Here is a 19,084-nt window from a genome sequence, read left to right as displayed (position 1 = left end):
GCCCCCCCGTTTCGGGGTGTCCGGCCGCGCCGGGCACAACCCACTCTGCAGACCGGGCATCTTTCGCGCTCCCCCCGCCTACGGGAGCTTGGGGTTCCCCTCCATCCCCCAGCGCCGGGAGGGCGCTTTCACCACTGCCCGCGGGGGGCCCTCCCGGCCCCCATGGCTCACCCCTTCTCAGGACCTCGCCCCCCCCCCGGGAACCCCTTCTTTCCGGCCCCTGAGCGACCTGGCCCGTAGCTTTGCGCTCTCCCGTTTCCCAGCGACTCCCCGGCCCGGCGCCCAGCACGGGCGCTCTCGACGGCCCGGGGCCGCCCGCGGACCCACCTCCCGCCGCGCCCCCGGCTCCCACGGCGACCCGCCTCCGAGCCCGAGCACCGGCCTGGCCCCGCCGCCCACGAGCCCGGCTGCCCCGGCCGCAGCGCCTCCCCACCGCCCCGCCGCCCCGCCGCCCCGGCGCCCCGGGACCCCAGGCCCGCGGGACCGCGGCTCCCACCTCGCGCGCGCTCCTCAATTCGCGCCGTCCCGCCCCCGCAACCTCCTCTCCCAATAAGCGCCAGACGCCCCGCGCCGGATACGCCAATCAGAGAGGAAGCTGAGTTACGTCACAGACCCGCTAGCCAATCCAAAGTCACAACCGCCTCGAGAAGGGCGGAGCGTGCCGGAGCCGGCCCTCACTGCCGATTGGTGGCTGACCGCGGGGTGGCGGGGGAGGTGCCCTTGCGCGGATTGGAGGGCGCAGAGGCGGGGCGGAGCGAGGGCGCCGATTGGCCCGCGCTCCAGGCCGAGCGCACCGATTGGGCGCGGGCGCGGTCAGCGGCGCGGCCGGGCGGGGCTTCGGGCCGGGCCGGGCGGGGCCGAGCGAGGGCGGCGGGCGGGCGCGGCGGCGGCGTCATGGCCTCCGAGGTGGCCGCTCGCCGCGACGCCAAGAAGTTGGTGCGCTCGCCCAGCGGCCTGCGCATGGTGCCCGAGCACCGCGCCTTCGGCAGCCCGTTCGGCCTGGAGGAGCCGCAGTGGGTCCCGGACAAGGAGGTAGGTCGCGGCCCCCGCCAGCCCCGTCGGCGCCCGGACGCGCCCGCCACCCGGGCGCCGCTCCGCACCCGGGTTCCTGTCCGCACCCCGCGACGCGCCCCGGACGCGCCCGCCTTCCCCTCACCCCCGTCCGCACCCGGACCCGCGCCCGCGCCCCAGGCCCGCCCGGCGCCCGACGCCCCTCCGGAGCCCGACCAGCCCTCCCCCCGCCCCCTCCTCTGCCCCGCCGCCCTCCCGCGCCCCCGGGTGCCCCGGGCTCCCGCCGCCCGCGCGCTCCACCCCTCCAGGGGCCTCGGGCGCTCTGCCCGCTCCTGGTTCCCTCTTGGGGCGCCCGGAGCCCCCTCCCCTCCCCCCGAGCCCTGGGTCCCCTGCACGGGCCGCGCGTCCCGAGGTGCCCGGGCCTCGCCCACCTGTGACTCCCACGGCGTCGGCCGAGCTGCTGGGGCGGGAGCGTGGGGAGCCCGGTGCAGCCCCGCCCGGCGGAGCGGAGCCGGCTCGTTTCGGGGCGGCCTCTGCGGGGCCCGCGCCCTGTTTGGGGCGCTGCACCTGCCCGGCCGCCGGAGCCCGGGGCTGCCCCGCCTCCCGAAGGCCGCCCTGCGTCGGGCCGGGGCTCGGGCTCCAGCGGGCGGGGGGACCCCGCGCCCGCCCATGGCTCTGGAGGACGGCAAAGCGCCCCGACGTTTTGAAGTTGAATGTGTTGGGGTAACGCTGGCCGGTACCGTTGTGCGAATTCCAGGGGCGCAGCTTTAGGGCCGGACGGTGCTCCCCTCCCCGCGCCTGGGCTCCTCCGGCACCGCGGCCGAGCCCCTCCCCCGGCGCCCGCCGCTCTGCTCTTTGCGCCCCGAGTTTGCTGCTTTCCGTCCATCGCCCCCGTGGGAGTGAAGCCATCCGAGTGCTGGGGTCTTTGGAAGCGCTTTGACTTCCAGCCCCTCCGCGGTGGGACCAGCTGCTTTCCTCTCCCCCTGAGAATCCCTGTCACACTGGCAGGTTTGGTGTTTTTAAGGGGAGGGGCCGTGAAGTGGGGGCAGCTGGGGGCAGGGCCCCTGGAGGCGACTCCCTCCCCGTCCCTCCTGGGCGGCCTGGAGCCCTGGAGCCCTGGCAGTAGGTGGCAGTCAGTGTTGAGGCCAGAGAGAGGCCCGCAGGGGAGGGTGGGAGTCGCCAGGGCCCCCTGGGCCATGCTGGGGAGTGGACCGTGCCCAGGGCCAGGCCACAGGCTCCCAGTGTCTCCTGTCTCCTCTCCCTGTTGCGCCCTTTCTTTCCTGTGTTTCTGCCCAAGGTGCTTGGACTCTGAACTCACAAAATGTACTTTTCCTCACGGCCTCCTGGTCAGGGCTGGTAAAGGGTGAAGGGAGAGGCAAAGCCTGAGCCTTGTTCTTGTGGGTACGTGTCCCAGAGTTCGCTGAGCTGTCCTAGGGAGGGAGCCCAACAGGTGCCACCGCCAAGAAGTCAAAATAACTGAGTGACACCCGAGAAGGCCAGTGAGTGACCGAGCAGAGGGAGGCCAACTGGTCTCTTCCACCATGGGGGAGGGTCCACGGTCTCAGCAGAAACAGAAGCAAGTGTCACGTGGGCCGCATGTCACCTGGGTGTGTCCTGGAGGCCAGGCCAGGGTGTGTCAGTGGTTTCCCACTCTTGCCCCCCCAGCCTCTCTAGACATTTTTTCCTCTAACTGATCCCCATGGAATTCCCACGGCGGACGCGCTGCCCGGCCGTGCAGGCCGGTGTGGCTGCGGAGAACGGCCCACGCCAGCTGTCTGACAGCTCTCCAGCTCGCTGCTCGCTCCCTCCGCTGTCCCCTTGCTCAGAGCCCTTTGGCGTCTCCTGCATTCTGGCCTCTCTGCAGCCTGTGTGTGGAATTCAGCGGTGGGGCGGGTCTGGAACCCCGCCCAGGCTGCCCTGAGAACTCTTGCGAAATTCTAATCAAGTTGGGTTGAAATGCTTGAATCTGTGCGGTGCCCCTCCCCTAACGGGAGTTTCATTTCCATGTTGGAAGGATGGGGAGCCCCTCCAAAAAGGAGGGTGTGGTGCACCTGCTGTGTCTTCGCCTGGCACTGGGCAGTGCCCTGCTGGATGCACTTAGGGGTGCTCTGCCTGGTCCGTGTTTGTGGGACGCCGGGACCACTCGTGGAGACTCCTGTGTGAGAAATAGGTTTATTTGTGGGGTTTGGTAAGGGCCAAGGAGTTAAGTAGAACGTGGCAGGAGAGTGCACTGCGTCCCCAGCGTCCAGCTCTGTCCTTGTCAGCTCTGTCCATGATCCTCCATTTATCATCGGACTCTGTCTTCCTGGGTCAGTCGGAGGCCAGCCACGCCGCATCCATTGAGGCCTTATGAGATGCCTGACCCTGTGCCAGGTTATTAGCTTAGGCCCTTGGGGACATCCCTTAAAGTGTCGGAAATTTTGGGGGTGGCGTGTGCACTAGCCGACAGCTTTCAGCTTGAGGGAGGGATTCCTGCCCCGGAAATAACAGGATGGCTTCTCTAGTGTGAACCCAGAGGGTTATGCAGCCTGTGCCCCCAGGAGCTTGTGGGGCACGGAGGCAGGTGGAGCCGTGGGAGCTCCGAGGAAGCCTAGGAATTTAAAGGTTAAGGTCAGCGGACGGCAGCAGTTAAATATCCATCTCAGACGGCAGGTAAAGAAAAATTAAATTTATTTAAGGAAAGGGGCTGGGGGATGGGGAAATCCAAAGGGACGGGCTACACAGCAGGGAGACAAAGGGCACTGGGTCCATGACGGCCGGAAAAACCTACTTGGGACAGTGAGACAGGAAGGTGCATGGAAGAGGCAACAGGAGAGCCCAGGCTGGGCTGCTCTGGCTTCCTGAGAAGTCAGAGAGAAGGGGCCTTGGGGACAAGTTCAGGGGGTAAGCCCGGGATCAGCTGCCACTGCCCATTGCTCCCCTGGTTGCAAGTCTGTGGGGTCCCCTCTCAGGGAACAAGGGGGAAGGAGATCGCGCTGGTATGCTGCCCTAGTGGGGAGTGCGGGCTAGATCCTTTGTCCTGAGCTTCTTTAACTGTTTCTTGCAGTTGGAAATCTTGGGGGAGGTCTCAGGGGAGGGTCTCAATAGAACATTCATCAGCCTTCCAGGTGTGCTCTTTCAGGGTCGTGGTCTCCACGGATTGGTCAGTGCCAGGGCGGGTCATTAGTCAATGTAGCTGGTCCTGTGGAAGCTGTGGTGCCACTTGTCTGGTTTTGCTGCTTTTCTGGGCCTGGAGCTGAAATACATCTGAGGCCTAGATGCCATCTTTAGGGAGGAAACACTTAGGGGGTCTAAACCACTCAGGGGTCTAATCCACATGACCAGGGATATGCTGGGGGGGGGTAGGTTACCCTGGGGACAAGGTTCTTCTTTTTCCAGTTTCTCTCCTGGCTAGGCTTCCGGGCTTCCTGCCCTGTGAGTCTCCGTACCCTACTTTCTGTACCTGGGTTTCTGTACCCAGCTCATCTAACAGGAATGGTGTCAGGGCTCCTGAGACTCTGCCATCAAAGTGTCTGATGGCAGAGAAGGGTGGGCTTGGTGGTGGGCTGTCTGGGCATGTGCCCTAAGGACTAGTCACAAGCAGCTAAAATATTGAGTTTTATCCTTAAAACCCATGCAGTGTTGCACTCCTCCCACCTCGACACTGGGTATCTCCGGTAATGATGATAGTGCGGTGCAGAGCTGGGGGAAGGGAGCACAGGTGTGTCAGGTAAAGAGCAAACCCAGACATAGGTGGGTCCTTCGGGGTCATTGCAGGGGGCAGGGGGTGGCACAGGGGGTGCTGCAGGAGGGGACAGCTGCCACCACGACCTGCAGGTGTCTCCAAGGTCAGGCTTTCTTTATGGAGAGTGACCAGGCTAGAAGAGAGCAGTGGGTGCAGGTGGAGGCGAGGTGCAGATGCAGGGGGGGACGGTCAGGTGCAGTGGTGTGACCCACAGGTGAGGGACGGGGTCGCCCAGACCTGCCATCTCAGGCTGAGGCGGGCATAGTTGAGGGGCCTGTGGGAAGGAGAGAACCTTAACTAAAGTCCAATGAGCGAGGTGCATGGCCTTTGTTCTGGTTGATGGGTGGGGGTACACAGGTTATCCAGGTGGAGAATGGGAACTTGGGGTCAGTGTCTGGCCTTGTCCTGGGTGAAGAGCGGCGTCTGTGAGTCTCACCAGGTCACATGGGGAACCATGATGGAGTTCCTGGGCGTCCCGAGGGTCCCACCAAGTTCCTGGGGTGTGACGGTCTGCAGTGTCTGCACCTTCCATTCTCTGAGCTATGTGACCACCTGTCTGGTAGAGAACTGACCGTGTCTCGACGCATACGGTCCTCTCCTGGGTTCCCCTAGGAGCTGGGTTTCTGGCATCCCAGTAGGTCCCTCACTGATCCTTGAGTTAATCCTCTGGCACTGGTTCATTTTGTACCTGTAGGAGTTAGGCTTTTACTCTTTAAAAGGGATTATCTTTCAATAGAGATACAGCCATAGGTGTATTTTAAAACCTTACTTTTATGATTTATTTATTTTTGAGCAACCTAAGAAATGGTTGTGAGAGAGCCTGGAGCTGGCCAGCCAGGTGGGAGGGGAGGCATGTGTCCTAAAACTTTGCTGTTTTTGTAGTAACTTTTTTTTTTAACATTCCTTTAAATTCTCTAAACTTTGTATTTTTGGACTATTTAACCTTTCTGCTGCCTTTGGGGGCAGCAAGTTGGTAGAGACCTTGGGCCCCCAGACAGCTCTGTGCTGGGCCTCTGCCCTCCCAGGGCCCCTTCTGTCCCAAAGGCTTTGACCCAGGCCCGGTGCTGGGCCCTTCCTGTTTTCTCTTTTCCGGCCGGTGGCTCTGTTTACAGTACCTGTGTGGGCCTTGTCCCAGTCCTCCCAGGTTCCCTGGAGCTGGAGGAGCCTGCATGCAGGGGAGGGTGGTAGAATGTGGAGCCACCTGTGGCCACCCAGGGGGCCCTCAGAGGCCACACTTCTCACCGGCTTCCTTCCTCCCATCCGAGCACTAGGTGGCCCTTGGAGGTGAGCACAGGCGGAGGCTCCTATTGACTTGCTTCTGGGGAGTAAGAGGCCCCCAGAGGCCACTGCTGGTCCTGCCCTGGAGAGGTGTCTGCCTGTGACGCAGCCTCGCACAACCCAGGTCAGCCTAGCCAGGGGTCTGGTGGCAGATGGGTCTGTCTGTGTGTGCTCATGTGTGTGTCCCTGCGAGCACACCTCCACCTGCACCACCTGGACCATCTATTCCCCCCCACCACCACCTCCCCAGGCTTCCTCAAGGCCCTGTGGTGGGTAGGCCCCACAGATCTGTCCTCCCCAGTGACTGCCTGTGTGACCATCAGCCTGGCCCTCCCAAGGTGACGGTGTGTGAGGCTGGCATCTCAGGCACTTGCTGTGTGTAGTGGGCAGAGGGGGTCACAGCTGGTTCTAGACTTGGGTACATTCTCTGTCCCCCCAGGTAGCATTTCCCAGAGCCCCGGCAGCTCGTTCCCTGTGCTGCCCTATCACAGGAGGTGCCAGTTCTGGAGGTGCTAGTTCTCAGGTCCTTGCCCAGTGCATTATTTCCTTCGATAGTTTTCTTTTCACATTTAACTGCTCTGTTGAGAATTTCAAAACTTTCTTTTTTCTTACATGATCAGTGGGAAATGACCTGTTTAAAGTCTGCCGATTTTCTGAATAACTTCGTTGGTTATTTAGAGGAATAAAATACTTCTGCATCACTTCGGGTTTAAGGGGCAACTTTTAAATTCTAGATGCCTTACATTCAGAGATTGGTCTTTGGACTCGCCCAGATGTGTGGGCCTTGCAGTGGCTGGAGGCAGCCGCTATCAGGGGTCCTGTTGGCAGCATCCTGGCCCCAGGAGTTGTCACTCATTAGGACCTGTCAGTCTCAGGGGTTACAGCCCCTGCGGAGCTTTCTCCATGGGTTCTGTGGCTGGCGGGCGGCTAGGGTCACCGGAGAGAGCGGCCGGGTGCAGAGGCCTGGCACAGACACGCAGAGCCTCCCAGAGCTGACAGAGAGCAGCCAGCCCACGCCTGAGGTCAGCGGCCGCTGTAGATGGTTCTGGAAGGCCAGGGAGGGCCAGGCCCTGTGTCCACATGCAGAAAGCAGCTTAAGAGCGAAGAGGTCCTGGCCTGGTAGCTCATTTGGTTGGAGCATCAGCCTGTGCGCCAAAAGGTTGCAGGTTTAAGTCCCAGTCCCGGCGCATACGGGAGGCAGCTGATGGATGGTTCTCTCTCCCTCTCTCTCTAAAAATCAATAAAAACATCCTCGGGTGAGGATTTTAAAATAAAGGCAAAGAGGAAACAAGATGTTGGTCCTGGGATCTTGCAAAGCTCAGACCTGGCCTCCAGAGCGGGGGCCGCGGGGTGGGCTGCGGGGCGCAGCTTCCACAGCCAGAGCCACACGCCCCCAGCACCTGCCCAGCCGGCTCCGCGGGACTGACACGGGCCAGCCGGGAGCAGGGGGCACGGCCCGAGGGTGCTGCGTGCTTGACAGCTGCCCCTTCCCTCCTAGTGCCCGCGGTGTATGCAGTGCGATGCCAAGTTTGACTTTCTCACCAGAAAGGTGAGCGGAGGCCATCGGGCGGGTGGGCGGGGCCCCGACGGACATCCGCCCTCCCTGGGCTGCGCCCCCAGATCCCAGGGCGTCCACGTGACCCTGCGGGCGCTTCCACACAGCCAGGCCCCGCCCTGGGGTGGCCTGTTCTGCACAGCGCAGGGGCGGGCGGGGCGTGCTGGCCGCCGGGGCTGCGGGACGGCGCCTCCCGCTCACGGCCGCCCCCCGCCCCCCGCCCCCCGCCAGCACCACTGCCGCCGCTGCGGGAAGTGCTTCTGCGACAAGTGCTGCGGCCAGAAGGTGGCGCTGCCGCGCATGTGCTTCGTGGACCCCGTGCGGCAGTGCGCCGCGTGCGCCGCCGTGTCCCGCAGGGAGGCCGAGTTCTTCGACCGGCCGCTCCGGGCGCTGCTGGGCGGTAGGTGGCTGCGGGCGGCGGGCGGGGCCTGGCCTGTGCGCGGAGGGCGGGCGGCGGGCGGCGGGCGGGCGCCCCCCGGTTCCTGCAGAAGCAGGTGTGGAGCCAGCCCCCCTTCCGGTGCAGACATCGCCTAAAACGTTGGTCTCACGTTGCCGGGCTTGGGGCCACAAGTTGGGATGCTCTTTGGGTGGGGGCCCTGGGCCCCGCTCATTGCAGCTCTTACATGGGTGCCAGACTCGGCCCCGCGTGGGCCAGCAGCTTCTGTGACCTTCCACCGGGCCATTGCGAGACGTGGTGACACAGGGGGACGAGCCCTTTGAAGACGAAGCGTCGGTTTCCCAGCGCCCCTCCTGCCCCTGGCCCGCTGTGCCCCTGGCTCTGGCCGCCTCCTCAGGCCTGCCCGGGGGCCTGCGGCCTGGGGCGTGTGCCTTTTCTCTGCTCCTGCCCCGGCCTGGTGGCTCCTGCAGTGTGTGATGGTCAGTGCTGAGTGGTGTCTGGGGGATGCAGCGACTGGCACTTCCACAGAGCCTAACGCATCAGCTCGCCCCAGCGAGGGCTCCCGGAGGGGCCGCTTGTCTTTCTCACTGTCCTCCCGTCCTGCCCGCGCCCCGCCCTCCGTGCCGGAGGAGCTGGCTGTGTTGTCATGCTTGTTTTTGTGCCCCAAGGAGCCACTTTCCTTGTAACTTTTGGAAACTCAGAGAAGTCAGAAACCATGGTTTGTCGTCTTTCCAACAACCAGAGGTAAGAGGCAGAATTGCTCAGCACCTGACAGCTCTGTCCCACGGAGCCCTCAGGTAACGGCGGGACACCCTGTTTACAGGTACCTGCTCCTGGATGGGGACAGCCACCACGAGATTGAAGTCACACACATCTCGACAGTGCAGATGCTCGCAGAAGGCTTCGCCGCTGCAGGTAAGCCCTGCCCCACTCCTGGGCAAGCTCCCCGAGCGCTCAGCCCAGCGAGGACTTTCCAACTCGACGTTTGGGCCTCAGCCGAGTCTTCCCCGGAGACCCCGTGACTCACCCACTTTGCCTTCTGTTTCTGGTGGCTCGTGCTCCTGCTTCTGCCTGCCCACCTTCCTGACTAGGAAAAGACAGTCACACTTACACCAGCCTCCCGGGGAACCAGCCTGCCTTGGAAGGTCAGCCTCGCTCTTCCCAGCATGCCGTGGGCCCCGTGCCCCTCCTCTGCGTCTGTCGGGGGGGTGGGGGGCATCATGCCAAGGGCCTCTGTGAAATGCTCCTTCACTCCTTTCAGTCAGCTTGAGAGGACTGGGTCCAGGACGTGGGCACCCAGAGCATGACTGGGAATATCCCAGCGGAGAAATGGATTTGCTGTCTTCCTAACCAAGGGAGAAATGTCACCCACTGTTCTACAACTCCTCACTGGTGCGGCTGCCCTGAGCAGGCTGAGTGCAGGGTGCTGGGGCGCAGGGTACGGCTGGCCGTTCAGCACCTTCCTGCCCGTCACAGCTGGCTCACTGGGCTCTTCCAGGGGCCTGTGTCCTTCCGGGCTCTCTGTCCCAGCTGAAGCAGAGCCAGGGCAGTGTGTCACCACCTGTCCCCTTGGTTGGCTGCTGCTGGCAGTCAAATATACCTTGGGGCAGAGGGTGGGGTCTGGAGAAGCTGGGTCAGCCCTCTGCCTGCTCCTTGGAGCCTGAGGCCAGGGAGGAGGTCAAGGCCGCCACCCAGCTGCCTCCTGAAGCCTCTGGTCTTTCTCCTGGGCAGGGCCCTGGGGCTTCCAGCGCCACACGCCCCCCTATGGTGGTTTAGGGAGCACAGTGAGCCCTGCTCTACCAAAAGTTGTCCTGGGACCTTAAATCCCCAACATTGTGTCCCCATGGGGTTGGGGCACTGGGACAGTTCCCTGAGCTGAGGGCAGCCAGAGGAGGGCCGCTGGCCTGTTGGGGGCCAAGTAGTAACTGTATTCGGCTTTGCTGGTCAGAGGAAATATTGCAAAGTGGGAAAGCAGGCCAAGGTAGGGACACGTGGCCGTGGCCAGTAAAACTTAACTCACAGAAACAGTTGTGGGCGGAGCACGGGGGGAATCCTGTGTGCAGACGCGAGCCAGGCTGACCCGGAGGGCAGGAGAGGCTGTGGCAGGTTAGGCCAGGAGGCCTGGGCCTGGGGGATAGCACTTCACAGGTTGGGCAGGCCTCAGCCAGAGCCGCTCCCTCGGCTGGCCTGAGGCGCAGAGATGGGCTGATGCAAGGAGCCTTCTGAGAGGTGGGCTCCTGCTCAGGTGGAGCGTTCCTCCTGAGCCACCAAGGAAAAGCGTAGGCGGCGTTTACTGTGGGGCTGCCCTCCCCGCACCTTCTCTGGCTGTCGAGTGACTGAAGAGCCCTCTGTCCTAAGTGGTTGGCTCTCAGAGGTGTTGGAAGTGAGTCGTCACCAGTGGGGCCAGTGGGGGGCCCACTGGAGGCCCAGTGGAGCAGCTGGCCCCCCCAGAGCTAGGCAGTGTCCTAGCAGGCCATCCCTCACGTGGCGTCTGGGGGAGCTCATGTCCTGGGCTGGTGACTGCTGCTGAGCCTTGCTCTCATGGTCCCCTCGGCTATGACGCTGCTTCTCAGTGGTGGGCAGCTGTGACCGCTGGCCTCTGCACTGGCGCAGGCAGGTGGGACTGGTGCTGAGCTTCCTTGTTGGCTTCCCAGGGGCAGGAACCCCCTGACCAGGAGATGCAGCATCTCTCTTGGCGCTCGGTGGCCTGGTGTGAGGTTTGTCCTGGACCCTGCAGGCCTCCAGGCCAGATGACTGACTCCCTTTCCCATCCTGTGAACTTGGGGTCATATACCAGAAGGTGTTCGCTGGGTGCCTCCTAAGCACAGGGCCCTGCCACTGCCTAGACCAGCACGAGGATTGGGAGCCACCCTGGCCACCACACCAGGGCTGGTGGCATCTGCGCCTGCTTACCTGTCGTCTTCCTCCAGGAGGCACCGCGAGGGCCACAGGCATGTCCCTGCAGTACTCGGCACCAGGGTCTGAGGGCACAGCCCAGCTGAAGCTGACTGCAGGGGAAGATGCCAATGGCAGCAGGAGGCAGTCGATGGCGTGGCTGGCAGCCATGCACAAGGTACTGAGGCACAGGTGTGGTGGGCACGGGCAGGTAGGAGGCTGGGCCCTCCCACTGAGCAGGCCCACGTTCCCCAGGGCAAGACCTGCCTCCTCCCACCCAGCTGGGGGATACCCACCCCAGCTCTAACCAGGCGCAGAACCAGTCATATTTCTGTTCCTGGTTATCCTGCAGGCTGCCAAGCTCCTCTACGAATCTCGGGACCAGTAACTGCACGTGGGCCAGCCTGTCTGCTGCAAGCGGTGGAGCCTGCTCTCTGCTCACCCTCATCCCACGTGTGCTAGGAAGACAGCGCGAGACTTCAGAGAAACAGACGTGCTCGCTCACCTAGTGCGACGCACATGCCGTTTATTAACGCTCCAAACAGCTTCTGCTTCAGAGCCTGTCTTGTTGATATTCACGTGGGTGGAGACCCAGCTACACTACTGCTAAACATTTTTAGCATAATCAATACCATGTTTCTGTGTGTCCAGGTTTACTAGGAGTTTCTGGCCCCTTGATGTTCGTTTCATTAATTCCTTCACAGGGATGACGTGGGCGGTGGGGGCCTGGGAGGCTTTGCCACGGCACTAACTAGGGGCTACACACAAACCCTTACACGTCACCACGGGGCGAGCGAGCGTTCCCTTTTGTACTTCTCACTCTTTCACTTTATTAAGGTAATTGTATAACACTTTGTATATGAAGCTTGATTAAACCCTATTTTGAAAACACGATTAGGCCTCGCTTCCATGTGTCCAGATCACTGACCGTCCGCAGCAGTTCTTTTCTGGCCCCAGAAACACGATGCGCAACCACAGTGAGGGACAGGGTTTATTGTGCACATTTACATGGCATCGCAGGTGAGGTGGCGTCTCCCAGCAGAGGCTGCCCCACTGTGTTCGCTGTTAATCACCAAACATGTACAGTCGGTGCTTAAAGGGGGCCAACTACAGCAACGGATCTATACACGCATTTGTACATAAATTATACAGACTCGTACATGGAAAATAAAGCCTAAGGGCCTGGACTTTAATGTGAGAAAAAACATTTCCAATGTCATCCTGGAGTTTCAAATGGTCTCATCAAAAAATACTTTTGGTATAAAAGCCTGTACGCACAGCTGACCTCAGTGGAGGGCCATCGTCTCTTTCCGTCTGGCACTGGGCCGAGGTCCTATATCACGGCTGGCTCCACCCCCTACCCCTCCTGATGTCCCTGCCACTCAAAGGACCAACTGCAGGCTCCCTGGCCTGTGGGCTGCAGGGTTTGACTGCACTTGAACAGTATCTGTGTTGTGTGGGGTAAGAGCCACACCTGGGCAGCGAGAGGCTGAAGAGAAGGCAGTTGTGAGTAAAGGAGGGGACAGCTGTGCACAAGCTCCTGGCTGTGGGTCACTGGACTAAGGGCCCCCATGCCCAGGGAATCAGGAGTCAAGCCCAGCACCACTAGCCAGAACAGGAAGTGGAGCCCCCGTGTCAGGACCACCACTGGACAGGAGTTTCCCCATGGACTCCTTTGGTAATGAAGAAACGGGTGCCGAGGGGCAGGATGGCGGGTTCTGAGACGTCAGTAACGGATGGGCAGGGCGCTAGCGGGAGTGCCCCTCACAGTGGCTGGGAGTTCCACTGTTGGGGAGGGTGGCACGGAGAATGGGGTGGCCTTGGGGCCAAGTCAGTCAGATCCTTTGTCTGTATTGGCAACCAACCAGGGGTTAAGTCTAGGGCTTCTATTGGCAACAGGCGGTTTAGAAAGCTGGGTGTTTATTTGGATTTACAGTAATTGGCAAAATTCAGTCCTCTTGGAGGCAACAGTGGAGACATAGCCTCACCTGGAACCTGCGGGATTTCACATTGTGGGCGCTGTCTGCTGCAGTGAGCACCATTAAAGACACTTCCAACTTCCGCGTCCCAGGCAACAGCAGGGTGACCTCAGTGGCTCCTTGGCAAGGGCCAGCCCCATAGGGTGCTCTGGCAGAGGCTCAGGCAAGCGTTCGCTGTCGGGGCTTGATCCGAGGGTACAGCTGCGAAGCAGTGACAACACATTAGACAAGGAGAGGACACGAGGGGCCAGGTACCAGCTCACCCTCAGCCTCCCAGGAGACCCGCCCTGATGCCCTGAATACCTGCACCAACCCCCACCCTGGTCCATGACCCCTCTCACAGCACTAGGTGTCACCTACAGCATGTCACTGGCTGTACCCCAGGGCAGATGCCTGGCCAGGAGAGATGTGCATGAATGTTTAGGGAAGCATCGCCAGCCCTGCCACGGGGCTGCTCTGCCACAGGACTGATGTGATCACATGACATAGGTGGCAACCTGCAGGCTTGTGCCCCCCACCCCAGTAAGAAAATCTCTGGGCTCCACAGAGTTCTGACGGGTGAGTCTGGGTGCTCGCTGAAGTTCCCCACGAGGAAAACGCACTGAGCGTCCTGGACTGGATGCATGGGCCTCCTCATAGGGTGGCTCCGCAAACATGCCCGTTGCAGAGAGAGCTGAGGTGTAGGGAAAGGCAGTCCCCGCCTGCGGTCCCCCAGTAGGACGTGGCCCCACACTCTGCCCAGTGTGCCAACAGCTGACTTACAGACATGCTCGGGAGTGGAGCTGTAGCAGCTGAGTCCGATCCCGGAACGAAAGCTCAGAGCACTCACCCCCAGCAGCGTTTTGGGCACGTAGCCCTCCTGGTCCCCGAGGCGCGCCCACCACCACTCCGTCTCGTTCTCATCCTTGCGCCTCAGGACGGTGATGGCGTCTCCTTCGTGGAAGGACAGCTCGTCGCTGTTCTGGGCCTCGTAGCCCCACAGGGCATAGACCACTCCCTTGTTCATCACACCCAGCTTCTCCTGCACCCCTGGGACAGGACAGCCAATGGTCAGGTCTCCTCAGAGGGCAGGCTGCCAAGAGCCCCACCGTGGGACCAAACCAGACACACCGCTGCTGTCGGGTGGCCAAGCGATGCCGAGGGCTGAGAGGTGGGAGCCTGGCCCAACTGTTGCCCTTTGCTTATGCCAACTGTCCCTCCTGTGCCCCAGCAGGGGGGCACTGCTGCTGAGGTTCTGAGTCCAGAGACAAAGGTATGTTGTTCTAAAGGCATTTCTTAGGGTGAAACTTACAACTCACATCTAGAACAGACTTCCAGAGGTCGGTGACTAAAGAGGTAGTGTGACTGCCCTTGGCAGTGAGGGAACAAGTCCATACCCAGAGTCACCTGTGGGGACCCCAAGAAAAGCCCGATATGACCTGGGTACCTTCTTCCTCCTAATGCACCACACGGGCCTCTCGGCTGGCCTCTGCCTCTGTACTGGGAGCTGGGGCCTGGCAGGAGGGGCATGTTTCAGGTGATCACTTTGCCACCAGAGTCTAATGTGGGGCTGGTCCCACAGGTTTTCCTCAGGTGTGGAACGGATGGCCTGTAACCGGTTAACCTCATACAGAGATGTTCCAACTCTTGGAAAGACTGACCTGGACGAAGCAGCTTAAGACAGGACAGGCTCCATTCATCAGTGAAGGAACTTGTGTGTTTAGCCACCTGGCACAGAATTCTCCTGCTACACAGACTTTCAGACACGTCTCGGGAGTGAGCCTAAGGGACAGTGTGGCCTCCCTCTACTAGACTTACCAGGCTGCCCTGAACTTAGGCTTGGGCATCTCCCAGCCCAGGGGCAGCACGAGGCGTGTCCCCACTGCAGCCCAGGAGAGGCCCCAGGGCCCCACGTACCGTACAGAAACTGGGAGCACTGGATGTAGCCCTCCTCCATCTCTTCACACTTGTCTGCGGCGGTTTCAATGTCGCTGATGGTTGAGGCAAAAATGGCAGCACCACTCTCCACCAGCTGTTTGCAGAGGTGGACGCTGTTGCAAGAGGCGGCGCAGTGCAGTGGCGTCCTGCAAGGGGTGGGAGGTGAAGGTGCTGCCTGGCTCCTGGAGGCGCAGGGCCCTGGGAATGCTGAGCCTCAGTGCCAGCACCTCCTGTATCATCTTTTTAGTGGTGTGATTTCTACTAACAAACTGTCCTGGACTTAGCATAAACCCCTGAAGCAGGGCAAGGCAGGGCAGGGCCTGAGGAATGGCCTATAAGATAGATGCAGACAGCTGCCTGAAGTTGACAATAACAGCTTCGGGAGGCGGGGCTGACATAGCAGCACAGGGTCCTGCAGCAAGGATCCAGCCACTTAAAAATGGACAACAGTGAGTCACAACTGCAGAACGCTTGGCAGGCTTACCATGTTAATAATCAGGTGTACAAAAGCGAACTGCAGCCCTGGCCCATGTGGCACAGTGGGCTGGGCATCTTCTGAGAGGTCGCTGGTTTGATTCCCAGTCAGGGCACATGCCCTGGTTTCGGGCTCCATTCCCAGCAGGGGGTGTGCAGGGGGCAGCCAATCACTGTTTCTCTCTCATCTATGTTTCTCTCTCTCCACCCTCTTCCTCTCTAAAAAAATCAGTAAAAACATTTAAAAAAAAAAAAGAGCAAACCACAGCTGTGCCTTTAACAATGTCCTCTAGAGAAGAGGGCTGGGGGTATGCCGAGCAGCACAGGACGGAAGGCACTGTGGTCCCCTTCACTCCTATACCGCCTCCCCACTCCCTGTGTGCTGACTCCCGGCTTCCCTTCTGCACCATGGGCAGTGGCTCACCAGCCATCGCTGTCAGCAGCATTCACATTGACACCAAAGTCCAGCAGGAACCTCACAATGTGGTGGTGGCCGGCACAGACGGCGTTGTGGAGTGGGGTGATCCCTTCATCATTGGGCTTGCTGGGGTCTTCCACCTGGGACAGAGGGTGTATGAGCTCCGCTCTGCACTTACTGGGGTGTGCAGGGAGGCGGCTCCGCTCAGCTCACCTCGTAGATGATCCTCTGCACCAGGTCAAACTCTCCCTCCAGGGACGCGTCCAGGAGCAGTGCCAGGGGGTTGAAGCGGACACGCAGCCCACGGCCCGAGCGCTCAGAGTTAGGCTTCTTCAGGTTGGTCCGTTTGCTCTGTGAGGAGGAAGCAGATTAATTTTATTTATTATTTATTTATTTATTAAAATAGAGAAAGCAGATTTAAAGATGACCCACCCACGAGCCAGGTGGGTGACATTAGGTTTCTTAACTGCTTCCACCCCTGGAGTGGGCAGCTCCTTCCAACCAGCTCTGCTCCATCAACACTGACCTCCCGCCAGAAGCCTCTGTCTAGAAGGTTCTCCCCCTCCCTCGCTGCCTCCCTCCAAGTTCCAGTGGGAGCTTCCCCTCTTTGCTGGGTCCTCCAGTACTTGTAGCCCTGTACTGTCCTTCAGAGCCCACCTGTGCTGAGCCACTGTCCCCTGGGCCTGACTCACTAAGGGCAGGGACCAGTCTGCCAAGCCCTACCATGCCCAACCCATGGCTGGGTCCTTACAGGCACAGGGTGGCCCTGACCAAGGACCACACCCACCGTAGAGGCTGCCAGTGGCGGCACAACGGGCGGAAGTGATGGGGACACTTGCTCTTCCCCTGGAGAGGGGGCCTCGGCCCCAGGACTGGGGGCCTGCTGCGTGGACGGGGCTGTGGCCACATTGTTGTTGTTGTCCTCGGCAGGCTCCGATGTTTGGTGGATGGTTTGGGGACAGATGAGCCCCTCTGGCTCAGGGGAAGGGAGCTCGTTGTCGTTGGCATCCGAGGCAGGGGTGGGCTCAGCGGGGAGCGGGACTGTGGGCTGGGCTGGGCTGGCCTCCCCCAGGTTCCCATTGGTGTTGGTGTTCCCATTGTCCATGTCGGCCAGGGTGCCTGCGAGGTCCTGTGAAGGGATGGGCTGGTAGAAAGGGGTGCCCTCCATGCCGCCAGCCAGGGTGTTGAAGCGCTGGTAGAGCAGCTTCTGGATGTTGGGCCCTCCGGGGCCCTCAGGCTCTGTGATGGAGCTGCGCTTCTTCAGGGGCCGGGGCGCGTTGGCCAGCTTCCGGCGCAGGGCCTCCAGGTCAGCATCGCTCTGGTAGCGCAGTGGTGAGTGCACGATGGGCGTGAGCTTGGTGGGGCTGAGCGGCCGGGGCAGGCTCTCCATGGTGCCCGTGGTGCCCTCCCCGGGCGGGGCCGGGCTGTCAGGCTCAGGCTCCTTCTCAGCACTTTCGGCCGGTGGCTGGGGCTGCGAGGCGCTTGTGGCCAGCGGCCCATGAAGAAATGGCAGTGGTGACGGGGACGTGGAGCCGGACGGTAAAACTGGTTTCCCATACACTGGAGGAGAGAGGACAGGCCCGTCAGCACCCTGCAGGCTACGGCTGATTGCAGCCCTGGTACAGAGACAGGCGGCTGGTGAACCCTAATTTTTAAAAATGTTATTACTTTTTAATCCTCACCCAGGGACATGCTTTTTAAATTTATTTTTAGAGAGAGAAAGGGGAGGGAGAGAAACACATCGACATGGGAGAGAAACATCGATCGGCTGCCTCCCGCACACGCCCCAACCGAGGCTTGAACCTGGAACCTGGGGATGTGCCGACTGGGAATCAAACCGTGGCCCTCGGTGAACAGGACAATCCAACCAGCAGGGCTCCACTGCAGGGCAGGGGCCTGGAGTTAAACCCAAATGGGCCTCTGCTCAAGGACCCTCACAGACCCCTACGGAAGACAGCGTATCCAACTTCTCAGTGTTTACCTCTGGGATTCCATAACTAGGGCTTCTATAAATGAACATTTAAAACAGCTGCGGACCGACTTCCCCGCCCCAAACAAGCCATCCCTGTTTTTTGGTGAAGGAAAAAGAGGTCCCCTCTGAGCACACATCTGACCCTCGTACTGAGCAGAGGGGAAGGAAGCACAGCTGCCTGAGACGGGAAGGTCCGCCTGCTGGCCCAGGAGCTCTAGAGAAGGGTCAGCCTCTCCCAGGTCACAGGTCAGTGCACTCCCTCTGCCTCGCAGGTCTCTGGGCATGGGGTGGCCCAGGAATCCCTCAACTACACGTCTGGAACTTAAGCCCACGGCTTTTCTCCCAAGCGGGCTCTGGTGAAGGCGCCCAAAGCAGCAGACACCCCCTTGCACTGCTGTCCCAGGGGTCCAGCTCTGCAACAGCAAGAGGTGGGGACCAGATCCAGGCAGAGCCCCACAGGCCAGGTCCATGGTGAGTTACTGCACAAGTTACCACAAAGCCAGAGAAAGAGAGGACACTCCAAAACCTCACCCTTCCCAGAGCTGGAGTCCTGAGTGAGGCAGGGAGGTGGGAGCTCAGATGGGAAGTCAGCTGTGATCACCCACCTGCATTTCACCCCCATCTCATGTGACACGCAAGGCCGTGTGAGATGACCAAGTAAACCCTAAAGAGCAAGCGGCCCAACGTAAGAGTGCAGGCTGGCATTTCCTTAAGCAAAAATGTAACTTCCTGGCCCCAAGAGGAGAGCACGAGCCCACTGTACCTGCTTTAACCGACTTATTCAGGGCGCCATGTGTGGCTGGCTGGTGGTTCTTGGGTGGCGTGGCCTGCTGGAGGTACATGGAGTAGATGGAGCTTGAATTCACGGTCTGGGGCCCTTTCCTGGGGGACTGTGGCCGCGACCCTTTATCAGCCAGGAAGGGCCTGATGGCCACAGTCAGTGGGAGCTCGGGTTTGGCATCTCCAGCTGGAAACGCAGGTGGCCCCGCAGGTGGGTACGTGGGACTCGGTGGCACGGAGATCCTCTGCTGGATCTGCTGGGAGGAGCCCGGAGGATGGGTACCGCCCACGGAGGGCAGTGGGCCAGGCTTCTGCCGACTGGACAGGCCTGTGCTGGGCCTGGGCAAGCTGCCCTCCTTCCTCCTTTCCAGGGAGTTTGTCGAGCCTGGACCCACAGGTGCAGGACTTGGGTATGTCCCGTAGCTTGGAGGCAGCGGCTTGCCGACACCAGGGACGGGGGGTGGCATTTTACCCATCTCGATGCCCTAAATTTGGATGTTAAGAAAAGCAAAGACATCCTCTGAAAAGTTAAGCAGATTCCCATTCACAGCTTCATGAGAATACAAAGTAGGACTTATAATCCTTCAAATCGGCTGTGGGCAGGCACAGGGCTCCCTGGGGATCAAGCACAGTGGGGCTATCAACTGGGATAGAATCACCTTGACTGAAGACCTTGACATTGGC

At 60.8% G+C, this 19,084-nt stretch overlaps 2 protein-coding genes across 2 annotated transcripts in view; one reads left to right on the top strand and one right to left on the bottom strand.

Moving 5' to 3' along the window:
- The first annotated feature begins 894 nt into the window (after positions 1 to 894).
- ZFYVE21 (zinc finger FYVE-type containing 21) lies at positions 895 to 11,749 on the top strand. Its single transcript, XM_087817900.1, has 8 exons — positions 895 to 1,032; positions 7,512 to 7,562; positions 7,800 to 7,968; positions 8,634 to 8,709; positions 8,789 to 8,880; positions 9,057 to 9,110; positions 10,896 to 11,038; positions 11,213 to 11,749. Exons 1-8 carry the CDS (start codon positions 895 to 897, stop codon positions 11,246 to 11,248), a joined length of 759 nt encoding a protein of 252 aa, XP_087674026.1. The 3' UTR covers positions 11,249 to 11,749.
- Positions 11,750 to 12,998: 1,249 nt separating this feature from the next.
- PPP1R13B (protein phosphatase 1 regulatory subunit 13B) overlaps positions 12,999 to 19,084 on the bottom strand; it is a 59,022-nt gene continuing 52,936 nt past the window's right edge. Inside the window, exons 12-18 of the mRNA XM_087818978.1 lie at positions 18,384 to 18,885; positions 16,436 to 17,208; positions 15,862 to 15,999; positions 15,655 to 15,788; positions 14,736 to 14,902; positions 13,669 to 13,868; positions 12,999 to 13,040 (exon numbers count right to left, since the gene is read on the bottom strand). Of these exons, the coding sequence (XP_087675104.1) occupies positions 12,999 to 13,040; positions 13,669 to 13,868; positions 14,736 to 14,902; positions 15,655 to 15,788; positions 15,862 to 15,999; positions 16,436 to 17,208; positions 18,384 to 18,885 (1,956 nt within the window). The remainder of the gene's footprint in view (positions 13,041 to 13,668; positions 13,869 to 14,735; positions 14,903 to 15,654; positions 15,789 to 15,861; positions 16,000 to 16,435; positions 17,209 to 18,383; positions 18,886 to 19,084) is intronic.

Source organism: Miniopterus natalensis, chromosome 1, assembly GCF_054644295.1.
Source record: "Miniopterus natalensis isolate mMinNat1 chromosome 1, mMinNat1.hap1, whole genome shotgun sequence".
In the NCBI taxonomy this organism is placed as follows: domain Eukaryota; kingdom Metazoa; phylum Chordata; class Mammalia; order Chiroptera; family Miniopteridae; genus Miniopterus; species Miniopterus natalensis.
This window is presented reverse-complemented; position numbering and strand designations above follow the sequence as displayed.